The following is an 18,735-nucleotide window of genomic DNA, read 5'->3' as shown; positions in this document are numbered from 1 at the left end:
TGACTCCCGTTACCAGCGGAGTCACTATTAATACTGTTAAACGCAAAGGGGGGGGGGGGGGGGGATTAAATCAGCAGTGGATCTGCAAGTATCTAAGTGACAGGGTAAGTACACAGTCTTCAGAAGAGTGATTCCGTAACTCTAGATTACGTATAACAGCACTGCTTCGCTATGTATCCAGAACACTGTTGTTTCATTAACAATCGGGGAAGTTGGTTGTTTTTTTCATTACAAAACTACGCAGCATCCATGTGTCATCACGTACCACGCTGTTTGGGGGCAGTACTACAGCTGATGCAAGGCAGCATTTTGATGAAACACAGAAGTCAATTAAATGGAAATATTGAGAACTGTTAACAGTCCATAATGTTAAAAAGCTCAAAGACTGCTTGCAGGAAAAATAGGAAGTTGAAAATGGCAGCATTTACCAGGGCTACGCTCTCTGAATGAACACGCCTACACGTTACGTTCCACAGGTAAACCTTAAAAATCAAACTTACTTCTGTATGACACCAGCAGTTTGAAACTAAAAATCTCACCAGGCGCTAATTAGGAGTCTTTTTTTGCTTTGGAAAGTTTTAGACGCGACAGATAAAACGAACGCTGAGGATGACCCCTTAGTAAATAAACAGGAAGTCGACAGTTTTTCTTCACTGATAAACCAAATACTATGTTATTGAAGAGTTATTAGAAGACCATAACTTATAACACTATAGAAGCTTATTTTACAAGAGAATGCCATCTCACTTGCGCGTAGGCCCACTTGTCCTGAGACTAAGATATACGTAACTGTAACATTCCAGAAAGCTGCTCAGCCTGTCTTTGCAGACCTTTCCAATAAGAAAGGAGAAAGAATTTACTACATTTACTGCAATAATTATTTTTGTAGAAAGAAAATACAGACAAACTTTATCCAACAGCAAGCGATAATGCAACTTGATCAAACAATGAAAGATACCGTGATCAGTGAAACTATTTGGAAAGTAATTTAAAGTACCGTTTATAAGTAGAAAGTCAGCAGGAGGTCTTACTCCGAGTTCAGATAAGAATATGTAAAACCACAGTTCTGCTTCACATAATTTTCCCCGCCCCCCCATCTCCAAAAGTAATGCTTTCTGCTTGGAAAACATTCTGTGGAAGCCTCAGGTAGCCAGACAGACATGCCAACTTCTTTGCTATCCTGCCCCCTGCCTGCCTTTTTTTTTTTTTTTCCTCTTTTTTTTTATTTTCCCTTTTTGTTTCTTACTGCCACTTTGGAGCCAGAAGAACTGCTTTGTGCTCATTTCCCTAAAAAAGACCAAAATGGAAGTCATGAACAGCTTTTGTATCATTGTATTTATCATCAGTATTCCTTGTAGAGCCCAGAATGGTTGCTTGCTTAATCAATCAATGTGAAAATATTCCAGGTATGAAATACCCTCTCTCCGCATACTTCCTATGCTAGCTACCAATATCTAGTAGTAGATACTGTTGCACGTGTGTGTTCACGTGCATTTGGATATCTCGGTATGAAAACGCGCACGCGCAGAGACAGGCGGAGCGAACCCTTGTCGCTGCCGGAGCCAAGGAGCAGCCTCTGCTCCCAGAGCAGACAGCGGGTGCGCCCCGGGGGCTCCCCCTTACAAACCCTGCCGCAGGCTCCCCGCGCTTCGCCTCTGTGGAACTCACGCACACGCGCACTGGAAGTAGTGGTTTTGAAAACATGGAGACTGAGGCTATTTTTATTGCTTTTTTACAAGAAACAAGCAGCAATTGTAAAAAGCATTTTAAGAATTAGACCATTTCCCCCAAGTAGCTCACAATTTGCTGAGGCGTTCGAGATTCCTAACTCCGAATACTACGGGTGCCGAGTGCATCAGTAGGCACCACCGCATACGCTACACAATCCACAGCAGGCTTCAGTCCTACACGTACGCCAATAAAAACAGATGCAACATTTCCTTTGAGACAAATATTTCATTCTCCCTGAGTTTGTTTCTGTCTTCACATTCAATCAATTGCTCAAAACTTCTGCTTAAAAACAATACAAAACCCCAAATATACGCACCATACACACAAACTGCTTGGCGCAATGTTGCCAACGGAGGCATCTGAAACCTTAACAGTTGTGCCTTTATTTTGTTCTGACTCTCAAATGTTTGTATTATGATGACACATTTCAACTAAGTTTTTTTAAAAATTGTCGTATCAACTGGAGAGGAACGATGTGACGACACATTTGGGATCTTAGTGACTGGCTGACAGCCCTTCCCAACTGCGAAAGCACGCTAAGAGAGAATGCATTCCTGTCGTCTTCGTTTTGCACAGGCACTGTTTATGGGCTGCATTTATAAACCTGAAGTCTGAAAAAAGCCAGGGACTTCAGTAAAAAAATGCTTCTTAACTAAGCTAACACACCCGAGCTCTTTAGAACAACACTTCGATTAATCAAACAGAGTTGGCTTCAGTTTACACCACTGTTCCCTTAGCTTTGATTTTACTACACTTGAAGCAAAGATATAGTTGATTGATTCATAGGAAAGATCCCACATCTGTGATCGAGTCAGATTAAATGTTTCTGCAACCAGCTCGTATTCTTGCGACAGATCTGTTGCAAAGACGCCTTTATCATCAGTCTGGAGTTAAATTGAAAGAAAAGAAAAAAAGTTTAAATTAGTTCCGCTACATCAAAAAGGGGTTTTTCTACACATTACAAACCAGTTTTATCTTGCTGTTTCACACTTTATTCCATGGTTCTTTCATCTGTTGGTAATTATTTCATACTTTATTTGCCCTATTTTCACTAAAAAAACTCTTAAAGTGATGGCACAATTTATCAAGAAAATAGGATTTCCTGTTAAAATTGCTAGAAAGATGGCTATCAAATGCTGCACACATGCAAGCTATGTCAGTATATGTGCGTCTCCTTATTCCTCTCTTCCCTTTCCTCAGACCTGGGAACTAGAGCATACTCTGTGTTCTTGCATCTTCAGGGACGAAACTGTCTCACTCTCCGTACTTGGTGTCAACTAGAGTAATTTCTTGATACTGACTGAAGTACTGGGCTAGCATCAAAAACATGATCAAAAGCCACCTAAAGATTATTCATCCAAAAGGAGCAAGTTAGGATTATTTCAGGGTTAATGAGATTACCCATCTGCAACTCGGAGTCCTTGTGTCCCCACAGAGAAGAATGCTAACTATGTCCTGGTAAACATAAGACACTGTATTATCTCCTCCTTCTACTACTCTTGTTTTTATAGGCCTTTGTGGGTAAGCTGCTCTCTTACGTGACTTCATGGGTTATCTAGACTTTTCACAATTGAAAATCTCAGAAATAATCTCCAATCATGAATCAGTTTTCACCTAATACAAGAGAGTTCAAACGCAGTAATAAATACTTTATACAATAAAAGATTGACACTTACTTGAATAATAAGCACAACGCTCTAATATATATACGCACGCTTGAACAATGCTACAGATTACAGGGGTTAAACCAACAGGATGATAGTGAAATCCTGCCAATGCCGGCAAAAGTACTTGGCACCTCAACATTTAAGGACCTTAATTAGCTGTCAAGAGAACACAGGAACTCTCATCCAGCACGATAAATACCCAGGTAAGCACAAGCTGAAATGCAAGCATGGGACCAATACGTTTAAGAGAAATCTGTCAGTATGCAAACAGTTAAGAAGTTCATTGCATGCGTAGCTGATCATCTTACCTATACAGAAAAAAAGGTCTTGCTTTACGATAAAACCAAGACAAATACTAAAAATTCCCATTTGTATTACAAGCATTTCTCAAACAGAACATTAGGATTTCCTATCAGCAGATGATTTGCTGCAAGGTCAGAAATTGTTAGTAAGTCAGCTCTGATCCACAAAAGGAGATATACTTCTCCAGTTTCACACTAGTTTGGCTCTTTGCCTAAATACGTGGTTAAAATCAAAAAACTTACACAAAGCACTGCCGGGTGGCCCATGTTGTACCAGTATCCAAAATGGTGTTTGTCACAGGAAGGCACTGTCTGAGTTTTGATGTTTGATGTCATGCAAAGTTCTAAGGGAAAAAAAGAAGAAACAAGGATACATGTATCAAAACAAAAGACATGTTATGTTTTTGACACATTAACTGACTTCTTTCTGTTCCTGAATGAAAACTAAAATCAGCTATTGTTATTTCCTTGATTTTCTATGCTTCAAATATTCAGTAATGTGTTCTGAGGGAAGTTTGGTAATCAATTTCTTTTTAACTACTGGCTGGGTATAAAATTTAGGGAGCTTACAAACCAGACAGAGAAACACCACACAGCCTTGCACGGTAAGTGAAAGTTATGATTAGGTTTTGTTTTCATCTGAGACATCAGTTGTTGTCTGCTGCCACAAATACGTCAAATACACAAAAGCGTTACCAGTGTACCTTTACAGGCTGTTCTCTCACGTACACTGCCACGTTTTTCTAAGTCACCTCTGGTCAAAGACAAACCAGAGTTACTGGATCAGCAGTACAACGATATTCTGAAACCTAGAGATCGCCAAGTAACTTCCTTAACTTTTTTTCTTACCAATAGGTATATGATTCTGTCGAACAAGAGGCACTAACTCTTCTGAACCTGTTGTTGCAGAGTTGAGAAATGTTCCATGTCCAATTCTGTCAGGAGGCAGGCCCAGGAGAATTTTGGTCTCCTCTTCTTGATTTGGAATCTAGAGAGGATGTATTTTACATTTCGTCGAGGCAGCATAAAACAGCACATTAAATAATTACAATGGACTTCAAGTTCTATTTTCACAGAATATCTTATCCAAAAGAAAGTGTTAGTGAGACTATCTGCATTACTACCCTGTAAAGACAGAAGTAGTGCATGAAAGCGACTCTCAAGTTGGAATTACAAACCGAAGAAGCCATAATCCTAAACTGTTACGTAAAAACAGATAATTGCTATTTGCAGTTCTGAAGTACTTTCAGTTGGAGCCCTCAAATCAGCTTTGTATGCTTCAGTTTCAAAACGACCCTGTCAAGACAACCTTTAACACTTGTTTTACACAGGGATTAAAAAAAAGGGTGCATGAAGAACTTAGCCAAAACCAACCAACCAACCAACCAAAAGGAAACAAAACCAAAAGACCACCGAAGCATTAAGAAATACATTTTCAGAGAAGCATGCAGGAATATCCTGCAAAAGCCTCCTTAATGAAACAGAAACAAGTATAAATAGGCCTCTGACATCAGATATTATGCTTCATTTCCTGAAGAAATAAAAATATTTTCAGTATTTATCAGACTCATCAGAGTAAACTTCAGCCCTTTCTGCAGATCGTATGGAGAGGCCCAACTCTTTCCACTGATACAAGCAGAGCTAACAGAACTACTCGTGAAAACGGGCGAGTTTTACTATACGTGGCTTCTGATAAAATACCCGGAAGAAAACAGTGCGTCTCTTGGAATGTTACTCATTTTCAAATTCACACCTAACCCCCCCAATAGATACAGTACAGTAAGAAATAGCTTGCCAGTTCTGATTCAGAACAGATTGTTGAAGATTTCTCCTTGTTTTCTAATCTCTTGTCAAAACACCCCAAACCATTACTACTTTGGCCTGAGAAGTTCAAAAGGCATAGAAGTTAATTTTAGTTTCATCAAGGTTTTTATAAAATGGGAATTACAGAAAAGGACCAAAATAAAGCAAACTTTTACCTCTGAAAGATGCAACGCCAGCTTTAGACCTGCTTTTTTTGCTTCTGAAAGTGGTTCCAAAAAGTCTTGACCATGTCCTGCCTTGAAGACAGAAACACATCACCATTCTACAGCTTGCTTTACAAAACTCCTCCCGTTACAATAATTAAGAAGTCTAGCAGTATCAAAATACTTAATTCAAATACAGTTACACTGAATTGTTTCTCTTTTCCCATTACTTCAGTTTTGAATGCAGCAAGTCACATAATGTCCCGCTATATGGGCACAATTTAGACCAACTGGTCAAATGTCAGTAGTTCAGACGACGCCCAACGCTGACAAAGCCAATTGTCTTGATTTTGATATCCTTTCTACAACGATCACCTAGAGCTATTTCATTTCAACTTGACAGCTATCCTCAAACATTTTTGCTTTCTTAATATGTAATAAGCATTTGGTGTGTCTAAACAAAATTTAAACTAGTGGCAGCTTGCAATATTATTTAACTTGCCTCAGCCCAGTCAATCTGACTGGGACAATCTAGTAATGGACACTTCCCAGATAAACACTGCTTTTCAGTGGCTCTTTTTTCAGTGTCATATATTAATCTATTGATTTTTTGTTAGAGTGTCTGTCCCTTACAGCAACAGGGATTAACCTGGTATCAAGATTATGAGCAATCCATTCAAACTAGCAACAAACATCAGACAAAAACTTGTAACAACAGAGCATGATTAGAAGCGCTTGCTGTTACACAACATTATGTATTTCTCCTCAAGAACAGACCAAAACAAAACAAAAACTTACGGTGGGATCACCACTGAGGTCAAGTCCTACTACAACCCCATCAGTGGAAAGAAGGAACTCTTCAGCAAGTTTAACAGTCTGCTTCGCAACTGCCGGGCCACCTCTTCTATTTATGGCTATTAACAATCTAGGATAGAAACGTACGTATTAAGTTAAATACAAGCTGTAATATCAGGAGACCAATAAATCTGATACCAACAAAAATGGCACTTCACATCTTTCACAGCTGAGCATAAAACAGTATTTGTATAGGAAACTGTTCAAGGACTGAAGGTACTGGAGTGCAGAGGGACACAACTTAGATAAATCCGTTAGGCTGTGAAATGTGATAGCCACGGCGAGAGGGAGGGAAGGGAACAACACACTGCGCATTTGCTGCCTGCACTATAAGGCGAGCAACCTCTCGGAGGAGCACACGTGAAGAATGAGAGCTCTTCAGCATCCACAAATAAATCTAACAAGGGTTGCTACTGAGAGCGTAAGAGACAGGCAAGCAGACTGCCTCCCACAACCACTGACACCTTCTGAAACTTTCCTGCTGGTTAGGACCCCCTCTCCTTTACAGCAGGCTGCCTGTACAGCTACTCAAGCAAAATCTTTGCAATGAATCTAGGCTGTGAGAAAGGACTCTTTAATGCAATTTCCATCAAAAACACTGCTTTTCCTGAAAATGTTGCAGAGAATGGACAGTCTTAGAGCTGAAAAGCTTTACCCAGTTTCATTCTCTATCAGGAAAAAGGCAAGATAACAATCTGGGTTTCCATGTGAATTACCTGTTTCCGTTCCATGTAGTCTAGTTTAAGCACAATTTTCCTTCCTACAGTGATGGTTTGTAAACCTCTCTGCAAACCACGACCGAGCATCAGGCTACGCAAGACCTTGAAACAGAGGTACTCCATGGGCTTTATTTACCTTACATCTATATCCAAGCCTTCTTCTTTACACTGCTTTATACCCTCAAGTACAGTTTCAACATACATCCTTTTGGTCATACCTACAAACACATGTACACATTTGGAATAAACATATTTGAATTAATTTTATTGTGTTGCAGACCCAGCTCTAGCCTCCTAAGTTTCATTTTGCACCTTTGATTTTAGTCCATAGTCTTCTAATCTATACAGTTCTGTTTATAGCTTTACTTTCAAGCATACATTTGAATTAAGCCTCCTCCTAAGCATCTGGAAGAAAGACAATAACTTAGTGCCAACCAAAGAGTAGCAACAGGACTTCTCTTATGTGTTCCTATCAAACCACATCTAAAAGAAAATAAAAAACAAAGTAACAAAAAGAAATTATATCAGCTATTAAAAATATTAGCAGACTCAGATGTCATACTAAAGTGAATAACCCAAATTCTTGGGTAGTAGAGTTATAACCAACACATTTTTGTCCTCAAAAAATCTAAGAATAAAGTGACATGTTTTTACATGGTTAAATCTTTGCTTTTGTATTTAAGGTAGATTTTTATTGAACCAACTAAATTCGACTTTACTTGTTATTAACATAGTCTTAACTAAGTTTTATAGCACATCAGACTTACGAATTAAAAACCAGAACAGACTGTACCTGTGGACTTTTCTTCTCTAGGAGTGCTCCTCAGTTCCAGATACTTGACACCATCATCAGCAAATTCTTTAATAACATCTTTAGTTATCTGATCAAGAAGCAGCGTGTTCAACATCATGAAAGTAATGCTGGTAATTGGTTATATTTTCCTTTACAACTAAAAGACCCAGATATCTTTTGGCGTGAAACACTTGCAAAATTTTCAGGCCCTATGTGTTTTCAGCGCTCTCCACCTCTGGCAATACTGCCCCACAGAGGGTACCTTCAGTTCCCTCAGTGATACTAAAGAGAGTTAGGACAAATGAGAATTTCCTCATCTGAACAAGAATACCCCTCAACTGCTGCAGTCAAAACCCCTTTCACAGCTACCGTACCTTTCTGTAAGTTTAACAGGCTGCCTACAGGCCCCTTTACAGAAGGAAAGAAGATGACACTACACCACTTTCTGCTCCCTATTTTGATCACACAACAGTTCTCCTTGACGCTTTTGTAATCCGAGGTGAACAAAGGGCAACTCTAGTTCTGTAGTTTTGGTATGTAATGAACCACAGAAGAAACAGGAGACTACGGTAAATCGAAGCTTTGGTAACAATGAACAGACATCGCACTTTTCAGACATCATCAGCCCAAGCATGTCAGTGGTCATAACGACCACCATATTGGAAGCTCACTGCTTTCACAAAAATTAAATGTAGAAGTTATATAAAATCCTGTGTTTCTAAATTAATGTGTTTTACAATAATAATTCTGACCTCTGATTGAAGGGACCGTTGTTCATATTGTTACTTGGAATCCAATGCTGTTAATCCAACTAATTCTGACTGCGTGTATTGCTTGCTTGTTTTAAGTGAACTTTTAATTAACTTACCAGTAAAATATCTTCAGTCCTAGTGGTAATCTGATAGATGATCTGAAACATCTGAAAACATCTAAAATAAAAAGTTAAAAAATAAACTGGACAAATGTTGAACAGTAAAATGAGTACTCAAAAAAAAAAAAAAAGCTACACTTTGAAAACATGTACTCATTATGCTCGGTTAACCAGCTTGTAGCTTAAAGTACAAAGACCATCTAATGGCGATTTCTGATTTTAGATGCTAACGATGCATTTGCAACAGAAATTATCATTATTACCACAAAGCTTTTTGAAGCACAAAGGAAAACCTGAAGTTTCCAAAAAAGGAAACTATACGAGTCAATTTTCTCTGAAAAGCATATGCTACAAGTGAAAATTTTCAATCCTTTAAAAAGGGAATTAATCAACATGAGATTTCCATTTAGTCTGCAAACATCTAAGAAGTTATTCTATAGATACAAGTAGCAAAAAATCTGACAGATTGTACTGTAACTAAAACTTGAAAATGTATTTTCTGCAGTCAGTGTATAAGGCCGTACATTTCTCTGTTTTGAACTTCATTAAAAGACACTCGGTAAATGTTCATCACGCACAGGCATACACTCACTCATCTAAGGTTCTCTTCTTTCCTTTGTCAATCACAGTCATTCCATTCTGGATCTGAAGGTACGGCTTCTGGGCCATAAGTTTCTTCATAGTGGCAGAACTGATACAGCCGTTCAAATGAGCATGAAGTTCCTAGAGAAAAAATAAAATCCTATGGGTTTCTGTCTGGTGAAAAGGACGGCTTCCACATCTTGTTTGTGTTACTGTTCTTGTATCCTACATTACTGCTTCACTCTGAGTTTGAAAATAAGACAACAGTTGTCTCTGCGTTTGGCTAATAATTGTTTCCTGCAGCTTTTGCCCGCAGCGGTTCAACTGGGACTGTCCTCTTTGTGCCTTCTCCCTCGGCGGGCTGCTGCTAGCGCTGAGCTCCGGGGGAGCACAGCCGAATCTCCCGCTCACTGCCGGAGCGGCGCGATTCAAGGCGACGAGGAAGTGAACCGCCGCCTCAGCGTTAAGAAAAGTATAATAAGGATTCAAGAACTCTTTCCCCGTCCACTGCAAGTTAAATGTACGTGGACGTTGTTTGAAAATAGCAACATCTGTATATCCACTCACCTTTCTTTTTTTCATACTTTGAAGTTTTAACTCACACCAGAAATCCAACAAGACGCTACCTCTACCCATTAACAGCAACTGGAGTAATTGCCCTCCTTTGTCGGGGACTGCTTTCTGCCTGACGTTCTCTTGACAGCCCACCTTTGGGGTCCAAACCTGGGATCCTCAGCTCCATTCCTCACCTCACCTTTGCTCCTTCTGACCATCTCTTGGCTCCCAACGTACGGAACAGGTCCCGAGTGCCCTCCCAGCTCCTTCAAAACCTATCTGCAAAGCACCTGCTTTGTTACCCACCCCCTCGCCCCCCTGGGACGCATCCCTTCTCACTGGGAAAAGAAAAACCGGAGAAATATTTTTTCAAGCCTTTGACTGGAAAACATGTTGAAATTGTAACTCCTTCAAAATTTAATTATTTTGTGAAGTAGTATATTTCAGATTCCCATTTCAAAGTACTAAGTTGGCAAGCAGAGGAAAAGGGGCCAGATTATCTTAAACTGGGAAGGTGCACAACTCCAACGAACCAGCAGGAGCTATGGCTGCTTACCGCGTGGGGAAATCAAGCCAGGTACATACTACTACCACATTAAATTCTTCACAGTCTGACAAGTGAAATACCTCACAGAATTCAGTTAGACATCAAACATGAACCCTGAAAAACACCTTACAGAAAAGGAGCATGAGAATACAAGGATGGTGTGATTTGATGTGGTTTTGATTCTGCACCTGTGCCTTTACTGGATCAGCTCTCCGCCAGAGTACGTGCCATTTGCTGTTTTGCAAGTCCAGAACGGTCACACCGATAAAAATGCAGTAACACGTACCAAAGGATAGCACAGATACGCTAAAAGTAAGGCACACCCTTCGGGACGTGGTAAAAAAAGGGTTATCTGAGACAGACTTCTTGGGCTAGCCTCGGCGAAAAACAGGGCAAAAAAACCAAAACCAAACAAACAAAAAAGCTCAATTGATTTAATTGGAAGAGGACCAGACACGAAGAACCGCAAACGAGCTGGCCAGGCAAGCACCTACCGCATTTTCCTGTGGGATAAAGGACCTCAGAGAAAGTGCCCGTTCGATAAAAACTCTGAGAAAACGGCAGCTGTCTGTCTGTGTCCGTCTGTCCGCCCGCCCGCCAGCTCCTCAGCCTCAGCCCCCGCTCCCGCCCGAGGCCGCCGGCACCGCGGGCTCCCGCACCGGCGAGCAGCGCCCGGGGCCGCCCGGGCCCGCACACGCGGCACAGGCAGGGCCCCCCCCCGCCGCCGCCGGCTGCTTCACCGCCCCGCCGAGCCGAGCCGAGCCGAGCCGAGCCCCCGCCGCCCCCGCCGCTCACCACTTTGGGCAGCTGCCGGTAGAAGCGCAGCTCCCGCTCCCGCTCCGCCGCCATGACGGCGCCCGTGCCGGCGGAGGGCGGGCTGCGGCCGGGCGCACGGCGGAGGCACCGCCCGCCCCGGCCCGGCCCGGCCCCGCCCCGCCCCGAGGCTCGCGTTCCGCCCCCGGCGGCAGCCGGGCCCCGCTTCTGCGCGCCCCAGCCGGGGGCGGCACCGCCACGGGGCGAGCCCGCCCATGCGGGCGAGCAGCCGCCGCTCCCCCCGCCCCGCCCCGCGCCGCTCCCGCCGTCCCCCAGCGGCGCACGGACAGACGGGCGCAGCAGGAGCGAGGGCGAGGCCGTACGAGCCACCATGAGTAGTACTGAACTCCGTGAAAGCTTCAAGTACAAGTTTATTCAAGTGATAGGATTTTCCGAGTGACCGCACCTTAGTACGACACGAGCGACAGTGCAAGCCCAGCGGGAGGGGGCGGGCACGGCAAGAGGCCGCCGGGCCGGGAGGCGGGCAGCCACCCTCGGGGGCTTCGGTGAACTCCACGAAGTTACTCTTCCTAATGGCACTACAGCATGCTACGTTATCTTGTTACGAAGCCGTACGTGCATAAACGCATCGACTATATTGCCAACCCTTTTTTAAAATGAGCTTGGCAAGCTTACCAGCACAGGAATACGAGTTGTACCTTTGACTGATATGCAGGTCAAACCCAACCAAAATAAAGACATTCTGGAACAATCCCCAAACCTATTTCAGGTATTTCATATTTAGATTTTAGTGTTACCTGCAATCTAATTCTAAAAACCCCACCGTTTTAAGCCAACAAGTCACTACGCAAATGTTAGCTCTTGCTATATCCCGGAAGAGAAATGAATGTAATTAACATCCTAAAGCACGGTGATCTGCATACTGCTAGAGTAATTCAGGCAAATACATTATCCTCTCACAAACATGAAAAAAGAATATATTACTGACATATTTAGGTAAGTTAGCTTTCAAGTTAAATTCAAGCATACAAATATGAAGTAATCAACTCAATGTCCAAGTTAGTTTGCATCTCTTTGGTGCTTGACAGGTCATCCAAGTTCAAGCACAGTGCAGAATTTGGTTAGCTGTTCAACTTTTTTCATAGAAAAATCGCATGTCCATAGAAGGAAGAAAATGAATTTCAACTTACTCGGTGATCCACTCCTTTATTTTACCTTAGTTAAAGGCAAACTAAGTACAGATACTGTACATTAAAATATATGCACATAAAAAGAACAGTCGTTCTTCATTCTACCTTAAAGGCTCAAATCTCTACAGTCATCTATTTAAAGCCCTTTCCAAGCAACTACTCCCCTCTGAAAGGTCTTGCACCCACATTTAAATATAAAGAGAACCATCTGCAGGTCCCACATAGCCAACACCTATTAGCAGCACATCAATTAATGTCCATATGCCCAGTCCACCAAAGCTGAAGAGTTTTCCCAGACCTTCCCGCCACTGGCCCAAATAGAAACGATCGGCACCAAATCCACCAAGGGTGATGCTGTAAGAACAGAAACACGATTTGTTATTATTATTTTTAGATGAACTCAGTTTGGGTATGCATACACACTTCTTTCTGACATACCCACAAGGTGACGATAGTTTTGCTCTACATCAGTCAAGAAACTATACAGTTTTTGCACAAAAAGAGCCGACTGGGTTATTAAATGAGAACGCTTTTGATGAAGTAGCGCTATTTTGTAGCTAATTAATACTACCCAGAGACTTGACAGTTTTTCATTCATGACAAGCAATAAAAACCACAACTCTCACATTTATAAACGTATTTTGACTTTTCTAAGCTATCAGAAGCTAAAAAAACCCCAACAACCAAGCTATAGAAACAGACCCAAACGCTCTATTCAGCCCCACGCAGCAGTCAGGCAACAGCAGGTTTCTCCGGCTGGCGGCAGAGAGAACAACTCTTGCTATAAAGGAAAGTGTGTTACATCGCTTTCTTAATCAGAGTCTTATTGTATCTTTGGCTCCAGGAACAGAGAGTCTTACTACCTAATTGATCATATTAACCACTTTGGAAATATTAAAATTTAATGAAAAAGGTCTCACCTCCAAGAGAACTTCAGTTACTTTCAAATCGCTATTGTGGTGCTCTAGTGGCTTAACATTCCAAAAATAACCTAAATAGTTTCTTTCAATACTGCTACACTGGTCTCTTCCCTAATAATTTAAAATGCAAGAAACTCCATCTTAAGGCATTTCCAGCTGTTACAGTTGGGAAGGAAGCCATAACAAATGTTACGTATACCAAATAGCCAGCTCAGCGACATCTATCAAATTCAGAAACTGCTGCATTCATTTCAGATGCCAAAAAGTAATTTGGACAATTTTCAGCCCTCATTGTTTAAAACATATAAAAAACTAGGAGAAAAAAACCATAAATCTGCAGATTTTTTGAGCATTTCCACCTCATTTGATACCATACAGAATGAAAGCAAGCGTGCCCTCTCTACTCGGCAAATGGATCACTTTGTGAAGCCTAAGAATCACTGGCGTTTACTCTGAAGAAAGTACATTCCGTGCAGAAGCAGGGTAAATGTTTTCTCTCAAGCTCTATTTACTGAAGACAGCTAGTATCGCCGCATGAGAGATCTTTGGCCATCCTACACCTCCAAATTCTAAACTAGACTATATGAACTACTGGTTACTCAAGTACACCAGTAAAAAATACCAAGCAGAAAAACACACAAACTAAAGATTTTATAGACAATTAATTTACTTCTAATAATATTATCTATTTTAGCTTGATGTTATCTAATAGAGTTCTCATGTACCTTAGTGCCAAGGCAGTAGACCACTTATAACCTCCGGTCCAGTTGCAATACAGCATCTTAGGAAAGACACGATTACCTAAACATTAAAAAACATTCAAACCTTAATGTAACAAACAAAGAGCACATAATGAGTAAGAAAATGACAAGCAAGAAGATACTGCATTTCTCTAACAAGAGTCTAAAAGGGTTGACATTAATCGAAACAAACACCGTCAACACAAAAGCGTATATATACTCCATCAGTCTATGTCCCGCATCAGAAAACATGCAAGGTCACTGAAGAAATAGGGGAAAAATTAAACTAGTTGGGTGAAACCAGCATGAATTTTGTTTAATTACCCCACTGAGACATTTGATATTGATTCTATTAGTGGTGTCCAAATTAGTTTTATTCATAGAGGCTGACAAAAATGAAACAGATCTATTTTCTCTCATGTGAAGGTATACAACAGCATTAAAAGCCAATGTTTACAGTTACATGTCACTATTATGCTTAAAAATCAAAATGTAACTATAAAAATGTCAATAGATTAATCAAGGTGCAGGCTGTTACTGCAGTGGACATAAAGAATCGTTGTTTTGACCCATGACAAAAAATGTTCGGAAATTCTTTAGGAAAAAAGCTTCTTTACAGAATCTGTCTCAGCCCACCTTACCTAGACAATGAATATGATCCCGTACTGTACAAGTGGCATTATATCGTTGTCGTGGACAAGAAACCGTCATGCAGTTTGTAGAATTGGTACATACATAATCAGTTGTTGCAAGCTGCCAGCAAAACTGGCATGTCATGTTAATTGTAAAGTTCTCCTGCTCGTGGTTATTCTGATCCTATAAACGGACAGCATTATCACTTCACTAGTAATAAAAAAAATTCACAGTGTGCAGTACCAAATTACATTTAATGGAAAGACATTTTGGGAAAAATAACAATTACCCTCTTTGCTACTTCTATGTAATCAAGTAAAATAGAAAAATCAACATTAGAAAACAGACAGAGTTATTAATGCACAGTTTAACATTACTGCTTCCTCCAGTGTAGGGCTACTGCCAAAAGGAGGACTCGTTCAGTCTCACCTGTAAAGATCGGCTTGCAGCTCTGACAGATATTTAGCCTCCTCACTCTCAAAATGGTTCAGTTTTGATTGGTCAACAAATTGATTCAACTCAATTGCATGGCTGCATAACAAAAAGATCCAACGCCAGAAAGGGAAAACAGAGAAGGGTAGGTCTGCTTCTTCGGCAATGGCCTGCAGCTGAATGATTAACTACATCGCAGACCTGCAAACCTGCCTATGTAAGAACGCGGAAATCCATTTCTTATATTTTATGACAAGATGCCACAGTTTAATTAAATTAAATTTGGGTTTAAAAGTAACAGGTTACTTACAACACAATGAACATGCGGCTTGACTTTGCAATCAAAAGTGGCCGGCTTCCCATATACACAGGAATAGTTTGTGTTACATGTCATACAGTCTGGTGGCAATCTACTGCAAAGCCCGTTGCTAGGACATTTAGTCACATAAGGTGGAATTTCTGTACTTTCTGAAAGGTGAAACACGTGAATAAAATTAAGAAAGCGAATAAAAAAAGCTATATAAAGTATATATATACGTATGCTTTCTTTTATACATACGTATAGACACACACGCACCGACACTGCATAAAGGGCTTTCCTTCTACAGTGAGCGGCATTAGGAGTTTGTGTTGTGGGAACCACTGCGTCCGTCAAGTGAGCTACACGACGCAGCAGGGTACCCTGCAAGGGTCTCTCGGACGTCCTGACCAGGACAGCACAGCAGCACGCTTCAGGACAGCACCAGAACAGAGCTCAGCACGGATTAGTGCCGCCTCCGCCAGTATTTCTCAGCGGAAGTGATCAGTTTAGGTATAGAAGCAGGTTGACACACATAACCTACTTTTAGTTCAGATCTAATTGTTTACAGCTAGTTCAGCCATTGCTGTTTGTACGTGCACAGAATCACCTCTTAAATTACTAGCAAGAACAGCGTTTCAGCCAATCCTGACGCATCCCTTAGCTAAAAAAACTGTATTTATGTTGCACAGGGAACAGTAACAAGTTCCTGCAGAATGCTGGAGTCTTTCGAGAACTTCCACCATCCAGACAGGGTGCAAAACACGTGAACCACAACGGCAGTTTAACTGGTCGTCTTCTAGTTGTAAGATCTTACATGGACCAATTTTCTAACTACATAATCCAAACTAGTTGTTAAGGTCATTGAAGAGTAATTCATAATGTGTTATACTATAATGTGTTTTACCACTGTGAAAGCATGTACAGGTTTCTAAGACGTAATTCAAGAATTTTACTATTAAACTCAAGACACTGAGGAAAAAGGTCCACAGAAGAAAAACGAAAGAAACAACATAACATTGTACCTGCGGTTTTAAAATAGGGAGTATTTGTACTTGTTGAAGTTAGACTTTTTGCAAATGTAGACTGTGGCTGTGAATGCTTTGTGGTCATCAAAGATCCTGCTACAAGAAAAAAAGATATGGAGAAAGTGATATTTCTAGAATAAAATTAGTCTTCAGACACAGTTTGATTTCAGCACGCTGATGTGAAATTACAAGTGGAAAGTGTAATGAGAATAAAAAAAATTATAAGCATTTGTTTCCCTATTCTATAAATAGCAGGATGTTTACCTTAAATATTAAAATGAGCATTAGAATTAAATCTCTCCTCTTAGACAAGAAATCATGTTTATTTCAATTCAGTCATATTTTTTGATTCTTGAGAATTAAAAAACACTGCTCAGAAAGCAGATTTTACACTGTATTCGCTACTGAACAAAACCATTTAATCAAGCAACGCAGCTAGTTCTTTGACAGAAAGCCAGAGCAGAAGGACTGGCGGGCAACCGCGGCTGTATTTGGGCACGCACTTCGCGTTTGTCTCTGCGCAAATCCCACGATTCCAAGGACTGGGGCCGTGCAGAGCCGAGAGGCGGGCGGATCCGTGCCCGAGCGCGTAAGGCAGCGCACACGCACAGACACACAGACACACATCCCCCCCGAGCGGGCCGTGCCCGGCTGGAAGCAGGAACGCAGGTTCATCGCGCCTGCCTCCCCAGCTCCTCGCCAGGTCCGCTTTGGATCGCAGGCCGTTCAGGAGAAGGAGCGCGCACAGAAGACGCTACGTAAGCCCGGAGCAGCAGAGCAGCGGGTGAGCGCGGCCTAGCCCGTCTTTTGTCCTAGCACCGAGCATCTCAGCACGAAGCACCGGCGCTGCAGCGCACGACTGAACCCAGCCATGCCCCAAGCACCCGGTTCCCCCCCGCCCTGTGAGGGAAGCGGCAACGCTTCTTCCACAGAGCGAGGTGACGGCCACCTCCCCAGCCCGGCCGCTCAGAGGCCGGACCCGCCAGGGGCGCGCTCAGCCCCCGCCCCGGGGACCGGCTGCAGGCACCGGGGAGAGCGGCCCCCACCCGCAGGCGAGGCGCTGAGGCGCGGCCGCGCCTCCCCCGCCGAGCCGGGGGCTCGGAGCGCCCGGCCCGCCCGAGCCGGCCGCGGGGCCGCGGGCAGGCGGCCGCTCCCTCCCCTGCCCCCCCCTTCTCCCACCCCACCCGCCCCGCCTCGGCCTCGGGGAGCCCGGGCAAAGCGGCGGCGGCCGCGCTCACCGCGGCCGGAGAGGACGTAGAGCTGGGAGAGGAAGAGCGCGACGCCGCAGAGCCGCCGCAGGGCGCGCAGCCCCGCCAGCGCCGCCATCTTGCCCGCCGCCGTCCGCCGGCTCCGCCGCTGCCGGCCAGGGGCGGGGCGGGGAGGCGGGGAGCCCCGCGCGGGGCCCGGCCCCTCGGCAGACCCGGGGAGCGCGGGCGGGACCCCCGCCGCCGGCCGGCAGCGCCACGGGCGGACCGGGCCCCGGCCTGCCCGCCCCTGCGCCGGGCCCGCCCCGCTCCCCAGCCCCGCTAGCTGCGGCTGCCGGCTTTGCCGGCCGCCTGCGGCTTTCGAAACGTCACCCGTCACGGCGGCGCTCACCTCCTCAGCCGCGCTGCTTCCCCCCCCCCGTCCTGCTCCCCGCGCATTTCTCCCTGCAGCCCATTTTAATTTATGCTATTTTTATTAATTTATGTCCTTCAGTGACGTCTGTCATTGCTGCAGGTCATCTGAAAACTTAGATGGCGACAGCACAGACACAAGACTAACTTTTTACCATGCATGTGTTCGCAAAACCTAGAAATTCACTGTAAAAAAAAAAAACCCCGAAAGTGTTAATTCTGCAGTCTGAATACATCACGTGTATCGTGGAGGCTGTAGTCCATGAAAATACGGTATTTTATATATAAAATGTATTATTAATACTAAATACACATAAGAAGCACCCTCCACAGCACATGTTAATTCTGTAAAGTGGAACAGAAAGCTTTCCCAGCACTTGCTCCTGCAAATTTTTCTTTTTTTCTTTTCTTTTAAAAGCAGGGGATAATCAGTTGGTAAAAACAGATACACAAAACCAAACTAATACAAAACCAAAAATAGGCCTATTGAACACAAGCCTGTACAAGTGTGTCAG

General features: G+C 43.0%; 2 protein-coding genes across 5 annotated transcripts; both read right to left on the bottom strand.

Moving 5' to 3' along the window:
* Nucleotides 1-1,689: 1,689 nt before the first annotated feature.
* On the bottom strand, nt 1,690-11,542 carry MAPDA (N6-Methyl-AMP deaminase). Of its 3 annotated transcripts, none has more exons than XM_087743542.1 (10): nt 11,385-11,542; nt 9,498-9,628; nt 8,903-8,963; nt 8,035-8,122; nt 7,378-7,459; nt 6,466-6,592; nt 5,680-5,760; nt 4,550-4,688; nt 3,944-4,044; nt 1,690-2,615 (listed from the first exon to the last, which is right to left on the bottom strand). In XM_087743542.1, exons 1-10 carry the CDS (start codon nt 11,436-11,438, stop codon nt 2,424-2,426), a joined length of 1,056 nt encoding a protein of 351 aa, XP_087599668.1. In that variant the 5' UTR covers nt 11,439-11,542; the 3' UTR covers nt 1,690-2,423. The 3 variants fall into 3 exon arrangements, with proteins under 3 accessions (XP_087599668.1, XP_087599670.1, XP_087599671.1); XM_087743544.1 differs by lacking the exon at nt 11,385-11,542 and adding an exon at nt 11,084-11,251; XM_087743545.1 differs by lacking the exon at nt 11,385-11,542 and having other exon boundaries at nt 9,484-9,609.
* A 199-nt stretch (nt 11,543-11,741) lies between these two features.
* Nucleotides 11,742-18,026, bottom strand: TM2D3 (TM2 domain containing 3). 2 transcript variants are annotated; one of them, XM_087743547.1, is made up of 6 exons: nt 17,843-18,026; nt 16,602-16,697; nt 15,589-15,746; nt 14,855-15,029; nt 14,199-14,274; nt 11,742-12,907 (listed from the first exon to the last, which is right to left on the bottom strand). In XM_087743547.1, the coding sequence occupies exons 1-6, from the start codon at nt 17,928-17,930 to the stop codon at nt 12,742-12,744; spliced, it is 759 nt and encodes a 252-aa protein (XP_087599673.1). In that variant the 5' UTR covers nt 17,931-18,026; the 3' UTR covers nt 11,742-12,741. The 2 variants fall into 2 exon arrangements, with proteins under 2 accessions (XP_087599673.1, XP_087599672.1); XM_087743546.1 differs by having other exon boundaries at nt 16,602-16,700; nt 17,843-18,023.
* Between the last annotated feature and the right edge of the window lie 709 nt (nt 18,027-18,735).

Source organism: Nipponia nippon, unplaced genomic scaffold, assembly GCF_047370975.1.
Source record: "Nipponia nippon isolate SJK-2023a ecotype South Korea unplaced genomic scaffold, ASM4737097v1 scaffold_9, whole genome shotgun sequence".
NCBI lineage: Eukaryota > Metazoa > Chordata > Aves > Pelecaniformes > Threskiornithidae > Nipponia > Nipponia nippon.
This window is presented reverse-complemented; position numbering and strand designations above follow the sequence as displayed.

Coding starts and splice junctions, on each gene's coding strand:
- MAPDA (XM_087743542.1), bottom strand. CDS start 11,438: ATGGCGGCGGAGCGGGAGCGGGAGCTGCGCTTCTACCGGCAGCTGCCC. Junction 9,629..11,384: donor ACCGGCAGCTGCCCAAAGTG/GTGAGCGGCGGG, acceptor TTTTTTCTCTAG/GAACTTCATGCTCATTTGAA. Junction 5,761..6,465: donor ACCTCAGTGGTGATCCCACC/GTAAGTTTTTGT, acceptor TCTGTCTTCAAG/GCAGGACATGGTCAAGACTT.
- TM2D3 (XM_087743546.1), bottom strand. CDS start 17,930: ATGGCGGCGCTGGCGGGGCTGCGCGCCCTGCGGCGGCTCTGCGGCGTC. Junction 15,030..15,588: donor AGCCGCATGTTCATTGTGTT/GTAAGTAACCTG, acceptor GTCCGTTTATAG/GATCAGAATAACCACGAGCA. Junction 14,275..14,854: donor GGATCATATTCATTGTCTAG/GTAAGGTGGGCT, acceptor TTTAATGTTTAG/GTAATCGTGTCTTTCCTAAG.